The sequence below is a fragment of the Varroa jacobsoni genome, unplaced genomic scaffold, assembly GCF_002532875.2.
Source record: "Varroa jacobsoni isolate VJ856 unplaced genomic scaffold, vjacob_1.0 scaffold_377, whole genome shotgun sequence".
NCBI lineage: Eukaryota > Metazoa > Arthropoda > Arachnida > Mesostigmata > Varroidae > Varroa > Varroa jacobsoni.
In genome coordinates this window covers 22,203-37,356 of record NW_019213279.1, presented here as the reverse complement: position 1 = coordinate 37,356, position 15,154 = coordinate 22,203, and the positions used below count along the sequence as shown (strand labels likewise).

At 38.6% G+C, this 15,154-nt stretch overlaps 2 protein-coding genes across 5 annotated transcripts in view; one reads left to right on the top strand and one right to left on the bottom strand.

Annotated features, from left to right (window-relative positions):
• The window catches only part of Sply (Sphingosine-1-phosphate lyase), a 10,916-nt gene extending 4,397 nt beyond the window's left edge, over window positions 1–6,519 (top strand). Inside the window, exons 3-11 of the mRNA XM_022832216.2 lie at window positions 699–877; window positions 1,186–1,308; window positions 1,607–1,735; window positions 2,350–2,586; window positions 3,629–3,806; window positions 3,991–4,143; window positions 4,407–4,567; window positions 4,779–5,003; window positions 5,215–6,519. Coding sequence (XP_022687951.1) covers window positions 699–877; window positions 1,186–1,308; window positions 1,607–1,735; window positions 2,350–2,586; window positions 3,629–3,806; window positions 3,991–4,143; window positions 4,407–4,567; window positions 4,779–5,003; window positions 5,215–5,325 — 1,496 coding nt within the window. The 3' untranslated portion in view covers window positions 5,326–6,519. The remainder of the gene's footprint in view (window positions 1–698; window positions 878–1,185; window positions 1,309–1,606; window positions 1,736–2,349; window positions 2,587–3,628; window positions 3,807–3,990; window positions 4,144–4,406; window positions 4,568–4,778; window positions 5,004–5,214) is intronic.
• CROT (Carnitine O-octanoyltransferase) overlaps window positions 6,472–15,154 on the bottom strand; it is a 22,840-nt gene continuing 14,157 nt past the window's right edge. For 3 of the 4 annotated variants that reach the window (XM_022832210.2, XM_022832206.2, XM_022832209.2), the window contains exons 2-8: window positions 13,123–13,336; window positions 11,919–12,247; window positions 9,529–9,827; window positions 8,940–9,245; window positions 8,296–8,566; window positions 7,517–7,854; window positions 6,472–7,268 (exon numbers count right to left, since the gene is read on the bottom strand). In XM_022832210.2, coding sequence (XP_022687945.1) covers window positions 7,151–7,268; window positions 7,517–7,854; window positions 8,296–8,566; window positions 8,940–9,245; window positions 9,529–9,827; window positions 11,919–12,247; window positions 13,123–13,336 — 1,875 coding nt within the window. In that variant the 3' untranslated portion in view covers window positions 6,472–7,150. The remainder of the gene's footprint in view (window positions 7,269–7,516; window positions 7,855–8,295; window positions 8,567–8,939; window positions 9,246–9,528; window positions 9,828–11,918; window positions 12,248–13,122; window positions 13,337–15,154) is intronic. The other variant, XM_022832207.2, reaches the window with a different exon arrangement.

Genomic DNA, 15,154 nt, shown 5'->3' with positions numbered 1-15,154 from the left:
ACACACACAGACACACACACACACACAGACACACACACACATACACACACACACACACACACAACACACACACACACACACACACACACACACACACACAGACACACACACACACACAGACACACACACACAGACACACGTATATATAAATGAAGGTACTCAATGTTGTATGTTATACTACTATATATAAGTGTATAAAACTTGCATAAAGCACCACATAATATTAGCGCGTCCGTCCACAACTACTTCTATGTTAGTAGATTATTAGCGCATTTATTAGTAGATCATACCAAAAGATGCTTTCGCACACACTCGATTTCAAAAACAACTATTCATATCAAAAAGAATGATTACGATGCGTTTACTGACAATGTTGACAACTTAAATTGATTAAAGATAATGTGCAGGACTTCAGCTAAAATCTTACACAATCATATATAACTGTTTTCTCTAGAAGTAAAGGATGTTTTGGACTTCTACAGAGCTACAAGCAGAAAAATTCCGGTCGACTAAATAGAAATTTGCTTCAACTTCGGCTCTATATAGCTAACGTGATTGAGGGATCCTCATTTACCGATCCTATCTGTTTCAGTATGCTGCTTACGTACTGGTCTAATAATTAGTAGCACTACGATGTTGTTAACTTTTATTTGACCTTACTATCTTAGCAAGTACTGCATTATCTTTTTTGTGAACAGATTTTGTTCCCTCTAACAAGCGAACTGGATGGCTAGAACGCATTCGAAAGCTTCCATTCCTGCGCTGTATTGTAGAACGACAACTGAAATTGGTGGGCCGTAACATAGAAAAGGACCTCAAGAAAGACTTTGTAAATTCGCCTTTCAAAACTGTCCTACCGCAACAAGGACACGATGTGGTTGGTAACTAGAGAGTATTGTTTTATCGATTCTTTTAAAGGAACAACGTTAAATGCAAACGACATAGAAACCTGTACAGTCTCTGGGGCATTGATCAATTATTTAATAGCCGAGCTAGAATCTTATAAATTTATACGCAACGTCAAACGATTAAGTACTAAAAAAACATATGTTTTTTAACTGTGTTCCAAAATATGTACTATTCAAATTCATGTGCACTCACATTTTAAATTAGGAAAAAAGTAGCAAAATTATTTTGAAAATCTGTTTCAATCTAAGATCAAAGTTTCAATCTTTCGTATTACAGGTCACAATTGTCAATGAAGTAAGAGATTATCTTAATCTCTCGAAAATTAACTGGAAGACTGGCAGCGTATCGGGTGCTATTTACTCCCCGAATGACCTTTCTTGCGAGCAACTAATGCTCCAGGTAATTTCTGATTAATATTTAACTATATACTTATGACACTCTAAGAATAGAATTTTAGTACTTTCTACGAACCCTTAAATTACTGTGAAAGCCAATATTAATCTGCATGAAATTGTTACTGACAAACTTCTTGGTAGACCAAGAAAATCTTCTATTGTTCTAGTCAGTAGTAAATAATATGTTAGTGTATTAATAATAATTATGATGTTCAGTGTGAGGCGACCGGAAAAGGCTTTCGGAAGACCGTTAGGTTCTCGAACGCGCAATAAATTGACTATCCCTCTGATATATGCTGCAGGTTTATCAGATGACAATGAAGAGCAATCATTTGCATGCCGACGTCTTTTCCGGAGTTCGTAAGATGGAAGCTGAGCTGATCCGGTGGGTGATTAATCTTTTCAATGGTGATGCCGAATGCTGTGGATCGGTACGTTTTACTCGAGAGTCGATAAAAATGTTTATTTGCTTATCTAATAGCATTTTAGTTGAATCAGTTCCTAAATAATTGTTGTTTATCATGAATATAATTGTAAGCCTTAATGAATGCGGCTATTGCACCAGCCACTCATACAGGAAGGACCAAGAAGACTAACCCTTGTTTTGCTTTTCTTTAAAAAAATAAATTTATACTTTTCCGTCGTTTCCAGCGTATCAACAATCTTGTAGCTTTCTACTGTTGTCATGCTATAAAATACCTTCAAATAGGCACACCTAAAAACCGGCTAATTTGAATCAGCATTTTTCATGCATTTACTTGTGCTATAGCAAGCCACAGAAATGTATAAGCAGCACTGCTATTCCGTGACGCTAAGCTTGACAACGTTCCTCCGCAATTGAAGACGTTTCCATAATATTAACGAACGGTTCACTGTTAATAACTGAGCTAGCCAATTTCTTACTAATGCGCCATTTTGGCAATCTCTATTATAATTATTTACGTGTGTATACTAGCTATTATTATGACTATTAAAAATACGTTCCAGGTACTTCATTACATTAAATAATTTGTTTTTCAAATGTCGATGCACCTGGACGTGTCAGATTTCGTCTGGCGGCACCGAGTCCATCTTGTTGGCCTGCAAAGCCTACAGGGATTTCGCCATGAAGACCCGCGGTATCGTGCGTCCTGAAATCGTTATTCCTGTCACGGCACATGCTGCCTTCGACAAAGCAGCTGATTGGCTTCAGCTTGAAATCCGCAAGGTGCCGATCGACCCTAAGACAATGAAGGTGGATACGCGTAAAATGCGCAAGATGATGAGCAGAAACGTCGTCATGGTATGGATTCATTTACCAAAAACTGTTCAATTAGATTTCGATAGGGGCTATCCTGCACTTGTTGCTGCTCGATCTTAGCATTCGCAAAGGTGTAAAGTGTAAAACTGAGCAGTATCTAGTAACTTGGTTCGTTTCCAATGTTATAGAGATGGGAATTTGACAAGAAAAAAAAGATATCACACTTAGCATAAAGAACCGAGCGTGGGTTAGGATCCTGCATATACACAATAGACTTCAATTGAATTCAATTGGGATGATATCGGATTAAAACGTATCCTTTTCGATTTGGCTCTCTAAATATTTAACTACACCTAAAGAGACCTGGTCACTTCGTCATTATACTGAATCTTATCGTTAAACAGTCTATCAAGATAGCCAGCGTGCATCGGTAGCTTTGAAGAGCTGCAATAGCTTTACATGATAAAGCGTAAATACGTATTTCTAATGACAATGTCCTAAATAGTAGCAAGTCAATTTCATTAATAAAACGGTCATAAACACATTCACTGATTGTTTTATCTATTTTTATAGAAAAAAAAATTGAAGGGTAAGTCAATTTAGTGAGAAATAATATACAGAACAGCATTTTCTTTCGTGATTTGGACAGATCTATAGTGAGTTTTTAGTAATGTAAACTTATAGATAATGCCGTCTCTGTTGCAATGATTTTTCTTACTTCTCTATCTATAGTTAACTATTCATTGCTTTTTTTGCCCGTTGTACGCCATGAATTTCAAAGAAAGGAAGGGAAACTGAAATAGACTGTAAAAGTAACTTTTCATTTTTTGAAATCCATGAATATAAAGCAAGTAGTCCTAAAATCAGTAAGTTTCCCATTAAGCAATTCTAGTTTTGCATTTTGTTTAGTTATTAAAACTTTGTTGAAACTTTTCTATATTTGTTGACGCGCGAGCTGTCTTTCGTGCAGACAACACATTGTGACGCAACGCCTTGCTACGTATGTGTTTCTATAGATAGGAAGTCGTCAAGGTGGTCATAAGCATCTTTTATACCACATATTACCTTTAATTTGTTACAACAGATCGTAGGCAGTGCTCCTAATTATCCCCATGGTATTGTCGACCCCATCGAAGAAATTGCCCAAATTGGAGAAAGGTGGAACGTACCTGTGCACGTTGACTGTTGCCTTGGTGGCTTCATTATGCCATTCATGGACTCCGCTGGATTCCCTGTTCAGCCGTTTGATTTTAGACTTAAAGGTTAGTCAAGCCTGAAATGCGTAGCCTTTCGCGCACACTCGATTTACCTGGCATCTGATGTTATTCTCAGTAAATTATAACTGATTTCCGTAATGTTTAGACAAGTAAGAGGAGGGCCAGCAGCATGAAGTATTGAAGCTCCGCATAAAGATACAGTCAATAATTTCTTGCTCTTTTTCATTAGGTGTAACATCGATTAGTGCAGATACGCACAAATACGCCATGGCTCCTAAAGGAACGTCGGTAATCATGTATTCAAATAAGAAGTACCTTCATTGCCAATTTTCCGTCGCGCAAGATTGGCCCGGAGGCATCTATATTACACCAACAATATCAGGTGCATAAGTTTTGTATTAATGCCCAGTGAAAAAGATGGGTGAAAGATGTATACATGACCGCATTAGTTGGCCAGAGCCCTCTTCGCGCTTTTCTTTTCTGCACCAAATTGTATTAGGCCCCCGATAAGGAATAGATTGGTTTTTAGCGTTCGAGACACTGAATTCGCTATGCAGAACTACCTTTTGTTCTCAACTTCGACCGAATAAGTATCATACTTGTAATGATTCGTTGGTATAATATATAATGTTTCGTTGTCTGCAGGTAGTCGTCCCGGAGCAGCTGTGGCCTGTTGCTGGGCGACCCTTCGATATTATGGTTATGACGGCTACGTAAGAACTTGTGCACAGGTCATAACTGAAGCACGAAAGGTTCGTGATGGCATCCGCGAATTCAAAGAACTTCAACTGCTTGGCGACCCTGAGGTATGTGTGAGGCAAAGCGCTGTTTTGCATTGATCGTGCAAAAGAACCATATAAAATTTTAGCTGCATATTCAATTTCGATCATGCCTTTTAGAGTGGAACCTTTATGTTACTGATACATAATAATTAAATGAGTAATTCGACGCGTAAATCTTACGACGTGGTTTGGAGCTAAGTAAGCAAATTTGCTGATCCATTTTTGCGTATTGCAGGCAATGGTCGTGGCTTTCACTAGTGACAAGTTAAATATTTTCGAGCTGAACTCACGCCTAGGCGTGAAGCATTGGCACCTGAACCCGCTGCAGTTCCCCAGTGGAATACACTTCTGTTTTACAGCTATTCATACGCAAAATAACGTCGCCGAAAGGTTTCTCAAGGATCTGCGAGAGACTGTTAGTGATATGCTGAAAGAACCCTCATCGGAGGTGTCCCCACAAGTAAGCAGAAAGCCATTGGGAAAACCAGGCTAAATTGTTGTTGTTTTCAGACCACAACTAGGTATTTCAACGCAAATGATATCATAGGGCGTTCAGTCCTTCTTTCAAAGCTGACCCTAATTAATATTAAAGGGACAATTTTTCTTCGTAGCCGTATTCAAGAGGCGTCAACTGTGATAGTATTACTTCTTTCGTTGTTATTGTTGTGTAGGCCGCCGTATACGGTCTCGCGCAAACTATACCTGACCGTTCGCTAGTTAAGGAAATCCTCTTCAACTATATGGACGTCGTGTACAGCACTGAGGACTACAAAGGCAGTTAGAAACTGAAAATGGGACTACTGAAAGAAAAACTGAGATACTTGATAATCCTTATATATATATATATATATATATATGGTGGAGACATCCGTATGAATATTCTTGATGCACTAGCGTAAGTAAAACAACTCATTTCTTTACTTAAAAAAAAAGAGTTAAATCTGTAGTTAAATATGAAATGACTACTGTTTTAGTTGGCACATGAAGAACTAAACGAAGCGATGCCGCTACACTGCCTGAAGTTATCATATCCTGTCGACTAATAACAACGTTGCATGCGACTGTTATTATGTACCAACAAAGGACACCCAGATGTTCGGGCTGTCTGAACTATTCTATTTTGTATATGAAGTCTTGTTTTGTCATAGTTCACCTTTTTTATAGCATTCAACCAGAGCTGCAAAAATTGTTATTTTACTCATATTTAATCGAAGTTTTATTGCGATCACCGTTAGTGGCCAAGTCGAGCGTGCTGCAATGTAAAAACAAGTTCATGATGAAAGCTATGATGAAAAGTAAAGCGAAACAAGACGACGACGAATAAATATGCGGATTAAAACAAATTTTTGCAATAATCCAACGCCATTTGGTGGGTGCTTTATATCTGGTAGGAGACGGCAGTAGCAGAACAAAATGTTTTATATATATAACACGACGGCCGAGAGTAATAAATATGAGATTCTAATTCTAAAATAAATATTGCGGAAATTAAGTTTCAAGACGCTCTTCTCCAGTGAAAAAGCTTGTTAGTACGCTTGTGAAGAGCGTACTAACGAGTAATACGCATGATTACATTAATTAATATATTTAACGGAGACTCTATTGTATAAAACCTTGACGGGAAATAGTGACGAGAGAGTTATATACTAGAGCCCAGGAACACAACGTCAGATCGAATGTTTTACTGACAACCGCCAACTATTCATAGCTATTTATGTCGATATTTTGGAGCCATTGGTACCTGGGAAGGGAACCTCACCTTCGAGGGATCGAAACGTATCCTTAACAATAAACCTACCAACACCGTTTTTTTTCGATACTGTCCTACTGGAAATCAGCACATTGACCAGTGCAGTCGTAGGTTTTGTGTTGAATTCAACTATAAAGCTTTTCTATAAGAGATTTGTCTAGAAAGAATACGTATAAGCTACGTATTTACGGTGATTGCATGAAAATAAATTTTTATTCACTATGCATTTTGGCCGTCATCATTCATAAAGTGTCCAAAAGTTGATGTCAAGATAAATGACCTTCGGTTTCACCAATGGTGAAATAATAAAGCTACTAAAAAATTGGCGGATTTTTTTATAACACTGTGTACGAGTCGTTGTTGATATAACTACGCATTATTATAGTTAATGTTTCTCTCACTTTGAGACGTCGCACCACGAAAATCAGTGGTAGGTGGCAAGTCAAATATTAATATAATCCATGTCAACTTTTTATGTACTGCTGTCGCGTGTCGATCAGATGAAGCCAGAGACATTAATGTATTCGCCTTGTTTTTGAAAAAAGCGGGCTTACAAGATCTCGTCATTAGAATTCCTTCAGCTTGCTACGACTATTTCAGACTAGCAATGACCGCAAGCATGGATAAGGAAAGGTATATCGTTGTATCGCTCTAGACGGTTTGTTCAATGCCGTTTTGAAGCTGCTTTAAAGTAAATGATTAAATCTACCTAGTAGCTTCGTAAATTGTACTAATACGTCTTCGCCAGTAGTACAGTCACCATATTGGGTTTGTAGAGATGTCACCAGCGTTCATTATTTGTACATAATTTGTCTATTCCAGTTGCGCTCTTGCTTTATCATTACCAGTCCGATATTTTATAGTCTCGATTGCGTAAGCAGTGGTTTCATATTTTCGAAGGTATCTACAAGGGCTTGATAGAATTTCTTCGTGCATGTTCCACGATCCTTGTAGGCGATAAGATTGATGATGATTCTTGAAAGACAAAAAAAAACTAGCTCAATTTGGAGAAGTTAGATAGAAAATTCATCGGATGTTATTCGAAACATGCATAAATGAAGGAAATAAACATGAAAGCATGAGTTTGCAAGCTCTTTCTATCACAAAATCTCACCGCGCTTGCATGCGACACTATGCATAGGTTACATACATTAATTCCGAGCAGTTTGCATGGTAAACGGTTGTAACAATGCTTGATTTGATGTTTGCCTTTATCTACTTACTGATCCTTCTCAAAGCTGTAAAAGCACCCATAACCATGTTCCACCATCGGTACGACGCCACCAACAAGCGGAGTGAATCCATTTAGAGAAGTGCTTAACACGAATTTGCCATTTCCTCCACTGCGCTCAAAGGAGGGATCGGTGAAAATCTCGGGCATGTCTTCACCGTTACTCTCCAGCCATGCCAAAATGGCGAGACCCATCAAGTGCCGATCACAACCCTTGGCATGGATACACTCGAACATCGTCAAGTTGAACTTCGCGACGGCTTTACTTAGTAGGAGTCCCAATTCTGCCACTGATTTCTTAGCAATGAGCGCGTTCGAGAAACTAACTACCTGTATTTAAATTATAAAACGGCAAAAAGTCATCCAGCAACTTTAGTTAGAATGTAAAGATTGACTATTATCTAGGGCATATCTAACGTACTTTACTCGGTGGAAAAATGAAATATTTTTGAAGCGCTCAAAATAACTACTCATAAATGATATGTGCATATGAATACGACATTAATAAGAAGACATATACACTAGAATACGTTTGTGATGAAATGCGCGAAAGAGAAAACGCCATCACTACCATTTGCTTACGTAGACCCTGTATACCCCTCAGAACTTTGGATTAACATAGCAAAAATTAAAGCTTAGTTTTGTTATGTTAATCCTAAGAGGGAATCATATCTAAAAGTACTACCGAGTATTTGTCAATAGGCACTGAATCTCATATGAAACCTACGTCGTGATAAAAAAAGAACTGACAACTAAAACATGACGACCAACCTCTTGTGAGCACGACCTGCAGGTTTCTGTTCGGCCTCGATAAAAACCTCGAGTAGAAGCCGTGCAGTACGTCGGTGCAGGCTTCCCATGCAGCAGTATATAAGCGGCCTGCAGCGCAATTTGGATGAACGCTTCGGGATGGATCTGTGACGTTTTAAGGAAGTCCTTCCCGTAACCTTTGAACTCCTGGACATTGACGTCGACTTTAGCGGCAGCTTTCTCATATTCGGTTCGAGCTCGGACAAGACTCATCTCGAGTTCATCGTCAAGTCTATAACACACGAGAAAGACGATTTTTAATACAATAATGATAATGATAACTAGTAGCATGCACTTAATGAAATCAGGATATAATTTAGGTTCGGGCAGGCATTGATTGCTATTTTTTTATTATGTATTAAAAATAAAAAATACATCCTGACATGAATGCAAGTATATATTAAATATTTCATGTATATATTAAATATATTCATGGACATGATGTTATAGTCTGGCACTTTATTACCTAGAATGAACGAGTATATTGATACATCTTGATCTGTACTTAACGTTGCAGATATACTCAGTTACAGTAGAATACGAGCGAGTTGAATATATTAGAGTTACAATTATAAGCATGCTCTGAAAGTTGTGATAGCACTCACTGGAAATCAATATAAACAGGTTCCTTCAAGTTGGCAGGTCTGACAGGTCCCATAGGCTGTCGATTGAGGTCGTCTATAAGCGTCGATAAGTGAGCCCAGTGTGCGAGGCATATGGGTACCATTCCATCAACCGGCGTGTGATCAGAATTAGTTCCAACATTTAAGTTCGCAAAGAAGATAATCTCTAATCCTTTATCGGCCCAACGATCGGCACATCGACCAGCTAGCGACTCGGTCATAATTTCGGACCGTGTTACTGGGGACGTTTCATCTAATACGCAAACCATCAACGATTCCTCAATCACCCTACAATTGAACACAACACGGTGCGAAAAGCATGTCTAGTATATTAATAAACCGAGCTATAGATAAAGGGGAAAAACGAAAGTAAATGTACTGTTAGTTAGTGTATAAAGCGACTATAATAGCATCTATTGCAGAATGCAGCAGTTTATCGAAAAAAAACTTTGCCAAGTTAATTTTAGGGGCTTATCATTATTGCAGTTAACGTAACGTAAGAACTGATTATCAATATTTTAGCTGTCTCTTTAATTAGCGATCCTAGCCCTTATAACTAAAATATAGGTACCCATACTTAAGTTTTTCTTCGTTTCCCTTTGAGAGGTCAATAAGGTGTTGCCTATCGGCTGCCCACTGTTCACGTTCTTGACAGGTGAGAGCTCCAACGCCTTTCCCCCGGGGCTGTGTCGAGCAGTACTTCTCAATCTTTTCTAGACCGATCGCAATTTCGGCTGCGGTAAGTGGTATTTTTTGGGAGTCACACATCTCTATCGAGAAAATGTGACCCCGACATAACACAATGACATTCGTTGGAGTGTCAAACTGCTCCGCTTCTGTGCGAAAGTAAACCCGAAGGTCGTCCATTTCCTAAAAAACAAAAAATATATTTAGTGTTAAGTCTTCGCAAATACGTATAATCTTTATTGTGCATGGGAAAATATAGTCACTTGCGTCAGGTTTATTACTGTGTGGACCTAACTTTCAAAATAACAATAGAGATAAATTCAGATTGTCTAGCTAGTACCAGAATAGGCCCATAACGTTTTAAACATTTTTTAAGCATTTAGTAATAAGAAATTATTTCCGGTTGCTTTGACGTCAGTTATTCAGCCAGTTATAACGACAGCTGAGCTGGACAGTCTTTATCGAAATGTTCGGGTCTGCAGAACCCAATATATAAATTAAGAGACACTACCAAATCGTCAAAAGAGAATACCGTTCTTATGCTAGCATTGTTGCCAGGATATTGACTGTTGCAGAAAATATAGAAGTAGTCTGCCTGACCAAAATGACCAGAAAAGACCACTTTTTGAGTGATTGCCTTAGAATAGATCTTTGTCGGCTCGAGAGAATCCAATGGGTTCCCGGTAATTTCCTAGGTCACCAAAGTAGACGTTATTCACGTATTCACGTAAAGTGCCGCCAGTCCGACAGCATTTAATTAACCAGGTTAACTTCCAATAACCAGATTTAGTGCGGCGAACCGTTAGAATCCACAGTCATCCTTAGGAATTCATAATTGGATCTTCCGAAATTTGAATCTATGAGCTTCAGTCTCGAATTAAACTCGGATCTCGTTTTACGTGTGCTCTTTGCGCCAAAGTAGACATCAGTGTATATTTATAAGTTGTGTTTATCGCCAGTTTACAAAAGTACGTATTTTTGTCCCTACATAACAAATTATACAGCAGCTTCTTTTGCTTACCATTTTTTGTGTAGCCATCGCATCTTAGAACCCCTCGATAGTTTTCGCCAAATAATCGAATATATTAATAAAATAGTTTAAATCGCTTGGCCTACCGAAGTTTGAAAATAAACGGGTCGCTGAGCGTATGTTCGGCACACGAACTTTTTAGTTGACCTATAATAACTAGCATCTTACTACAAATGATTGTTCTAAACCTCGTAAGAAGTCGCCCTTGAGTATTGTACTTGTATTACTGGCGTGCATGATTGTAAGTTAAATCTAATTTACTTGTCTTATTAGCACAATTCCTGGCGCTGATGAAATTGCTTACAAAATCAACTTTTTTTTTCTGAAGCAACTCACGTGTTCGCCCCCTGTAGACAGAGATCATAACGTAAAATTAATGCACTGCGAATTTCTGAAAATAGTGTGCTAGTCCGCCGGACCATAAAAAAAAACTCGTAAACGTAAAATTTAATAAAACCGCTTCACGACAGGGTTTGCCAATCGTAGCCAGTAAATGTTTATGCTGAGAAGGAAAATCGAGCAGAAGGGTTTCGAGGTGGGTTTATTGTTGTATAGTTTTAGGTCTCAAGTCCTTATCACTCGTAAATCAGGTGTAAGTCCTGTGGACCATCAAACATGCCATTTATCATAGATCCAGATGTATTATTTTCATTTGCGGGTGAAACTTTTTGCGTTACTAGTTTCTGTCTAGAAAGCATGATTGGTTGATGCGTGCTAGACAATTAGACAACTGACCTTATAGATGGCAAGGTGTCATTACTGCTTTATAATAATAACTATAATATGTATTAAATACAGCTAACAAATGAACCTGCCAATAGCTACTATTATTGTGGTTTGTCGGGCGTAAAATGCTGTTAAAGCAACTGATCGAATACCGTTTATGTCCGTGTAAATCCGATAAGTGGTGATCTGATATCTGCTGGCAAAAATATTTGATAAACTCATCACTTCTATATTTTAGGCCAATCATAAAAGTTTAGATGATGAGTTTTTCATGATAAGGAAAAAGCCGTTTTAATCTTAAAAAATATTCCTATGTAATTAAAATTTTGTTATGATGCATCCCAGTTGACAATTGAATTCGACTAATTCTGCACAGATGAGCAAAAGTTTATTATAAAAATCGGCTGCTCATTTTTTCAGTGTATCTATTAACGTGCACAAAAGCGAAATTAGCTTCGGCAGATTCAGGCAGCTGTCGTAATTTTATCTTACGTTGCTCTTTTCATAACATTACCGACCTGCTGAGGAACCCTGACGGTGTTAAATGCCCTGCGAAATTGTTCCATACTCCAGGGTATGTTTCGAAAATTCTGCTGCTTAAGCTTCTCCGTTCGAATGAGATGCCAAAATCCCATGTAATGGAACAGGCCTTTGGCGGCGTATTCCCACCTTGGACCAGGGTATCGGCGAGCGAATTCGAACAAGCCAAACGTGCCCGCCATATTGCATTGCGGTATAAGAGGAACTCGGCTGCGAAGATACGCTACGTCACGCCACCACGTATCAAGCCAATTGCGCTCTTCCTTGGCACGTTCGAGTAACAAGTTTTGGAGATGAGCGCCTTGTCCTGTAAATATAAAAAGAAATTTCGAAATAATTCGATTTCGACTTGATTGTACCCAGGCGTAATGACACATCTAATGACAATAAAAGTGCAGAATAAAATGTTCTTGTGGATAGGGTCCTTATTAGGATAAACGACATAGTTTTACATTAGACCCAGCACGGCCATTTCTCTTAAAAAACTGCGCTTCAGTAGGTGTCATGTTCTGGTGGCGTCATCGATCACATGATCGATAATTAACCTGAGCCGATAATTAAATTGCACATTAGATAAACTTCACGAAGGTCGCCCTATGATAATCTCTAACTAGTACTATCAGAAAACTTTAAGCTGCCGACAGCCTTGAACATCGAAAATGTTCATTGAGTCAAGATTTGCTCAACTCCACAACATATTATACAACGTAACTAGTTATCTTTTCCTGAGTAAGAAGTTATCGTACAGAATCCGCATCGTTAATGATGCACAATGAACGATAATGATAGTTTGTAGGATTCTGCCATTGTACTAGCTAAAACATCTTCGAAAGCGTAGTATTTCTTATCCTATTAGATCCGAGTAGGTCAAAAAATATAACCTTCGTTGAATCAGTCTGTTTGTTCTGTCCTTCCTCTCGATTCTATCGTATAGCCAGAGTCGACAAAGAGAGCCACTCGCGTACTGCTTCCTACAAAATCAAGACCATAGCTTCGCATGCGACCATTTAAATCAGAAAGCAAGCTGCACCGCCCCCTAATTCACTAATACGCATCAATAACATGCAATATGATGAAATAGGACCGATTCAGTTCAACGGCAAGCTGTTGAGTTAAAAAGACGTACAACGACCACAGATATAGCTGCATGTTGTTGATATGCTGTGCGCGAATTAGACCCACCTTTGGCAAAGCGCTGGCAGATGCGTTTTGTGTTCTCAAATTCCTCGGGGGTTGTGTGCGGTAAAACTGAATCCAGGTACCTTTCAAGGGTTCTTTCGAGATCGGGGACCAGCAGCGACGGTAGGTCTTCATCCCTATCAAACGTTCGCTTTCCATCGGTGCTAACATAAAGACGTTCCCGCTCCCGAGCCAATGAGTCAGCTAATTTGGAACTCTGAAATTGGCAAAGTACTATTGTCGTTATTTTATTACTGCAGAAAATATTGCTTTGAATAAAATGGCGGATTTCTCTGACGGTCTAAAGACGTCAATGTGTATCATAAATAAATGAGTAATTCTTGTTAAACGCTGGCTGAGTCTTCGTCAGGATGAACTGATAATGTGCGACCAGGCTGAACGAAGCGACCCGTTTCAAGCAACAGATCGCGGCAATGCCGAATGTTAAGCTCGAAACATTTTAATATTCAATGCTATATTAAACTGATGTTCCAGTTAACTGGAACTTATAACGTATGATTCTAATTAATTTTTCAAATGGCCTACCTACTGGAGCGCTATAAAAACAGCAGAAAGCGACAAATCAAAATAAAGCTAAATTCACTATCGCATCAGAAATATAACTTGAATAATTCACAGCACTGCCTGGATAATGTTAATAATTAAACTTTAGTATAATATTATTATATTACAACAGAGTTCTCCTTTCTATTAATTGCCCCGAAGGATCACGATATTTAACTACTAATTGCCACTTTAAAATAGAAAAAAATTTGGCTGGGTGTTAATTTCGCTCGCCATTATACATACGCTATCTCCTATAAAGTTGTCAGTGACATGCTTTCACCGTTGATTTACACATACGCAACCTCCAACAAGGCAGAGCTTGGACAGACGTCGTAACTGCTATTAACAACTTAATGGAAACACACAATGAACACATCCAGCTAGTAGAGGCCTATTTGTCTAACTGTCGGCGTCAAACCTAACCACAATCGGCGCAGAGCCACCGACCTTAGGCCTACAGTTTGCCCCTTTCATAATAAATAGAAAGGTCAGATGCCCAGTTTATTACCCTATCGTGTTCATATATATCTAAACTATAGATTATATATAATAACTAAAGGTGCGTTTCCATTAGTACGCTCCTCCACCTTCTTTTAAACTTAACTATACATGAAACGAGTTTTCGATGTTCTTTATGATAGGTAAACTCAGTGGTTTGGAATCGGACCTTGTATAAAATTGTTCCGTCCTTCTAAACGAGTAGCGTTTGTGTGCTTGCATACAAATATGACTACATTATTATACCAGTGATTATGAAATCGATTTCGCAGACGGTCGTAGCGGTTTTGTAGCTTACTGAAAGGTTGGTTCTATTTGCCGAGGCTTCTTTGATAAGCTCTGATTCCAATAAATATTCGTGATCATTCCATATCGACTAGTCGGAGACATCTGGCAAACTGATGGTGCCCCCACCCACCTTCCAGTAATCATTATCGCCAGGAGCAGATTGCGGGTTCTCATATTTAGCAATATGGCAAGCTGAAGATGAACAGTCATGAAACTCTACCAATCGATTGCCCCAAAGTATTACTCGGCGTAGCAGAACCGCATTAAAGCTCAATTATATAGGGGGCTTGAAGGCCACTCATGGACAGTTCTGCATAATTGCACGAATACTGCGCAGTAAAACAATGCACTGGTCTTTAAGCTTTTTAAAAGCGAATTCGAAAACATCGGACTGTAAGATCTGGATCCACAGCATGATCATTGACCTAACACTGTCATCTCTAATCGTACATTCTCCCGTTATCTATCATTTCCATTCTAAATTTGCGTTGATATAGTATCAAAATCTGTGTTAGTCTAATGAAACAAAGAGGAATTTCGTCGCGTATCATAAGTCAATATCAGCCAAATACCATGTTATATGCTACAGATATGTATAAAAGCTAAGCTGTCCAAGTTTACTAGTCCTCTATATATATATATATATATATAACCAGCCGGTGTCAATTACTCGCATTTCAAT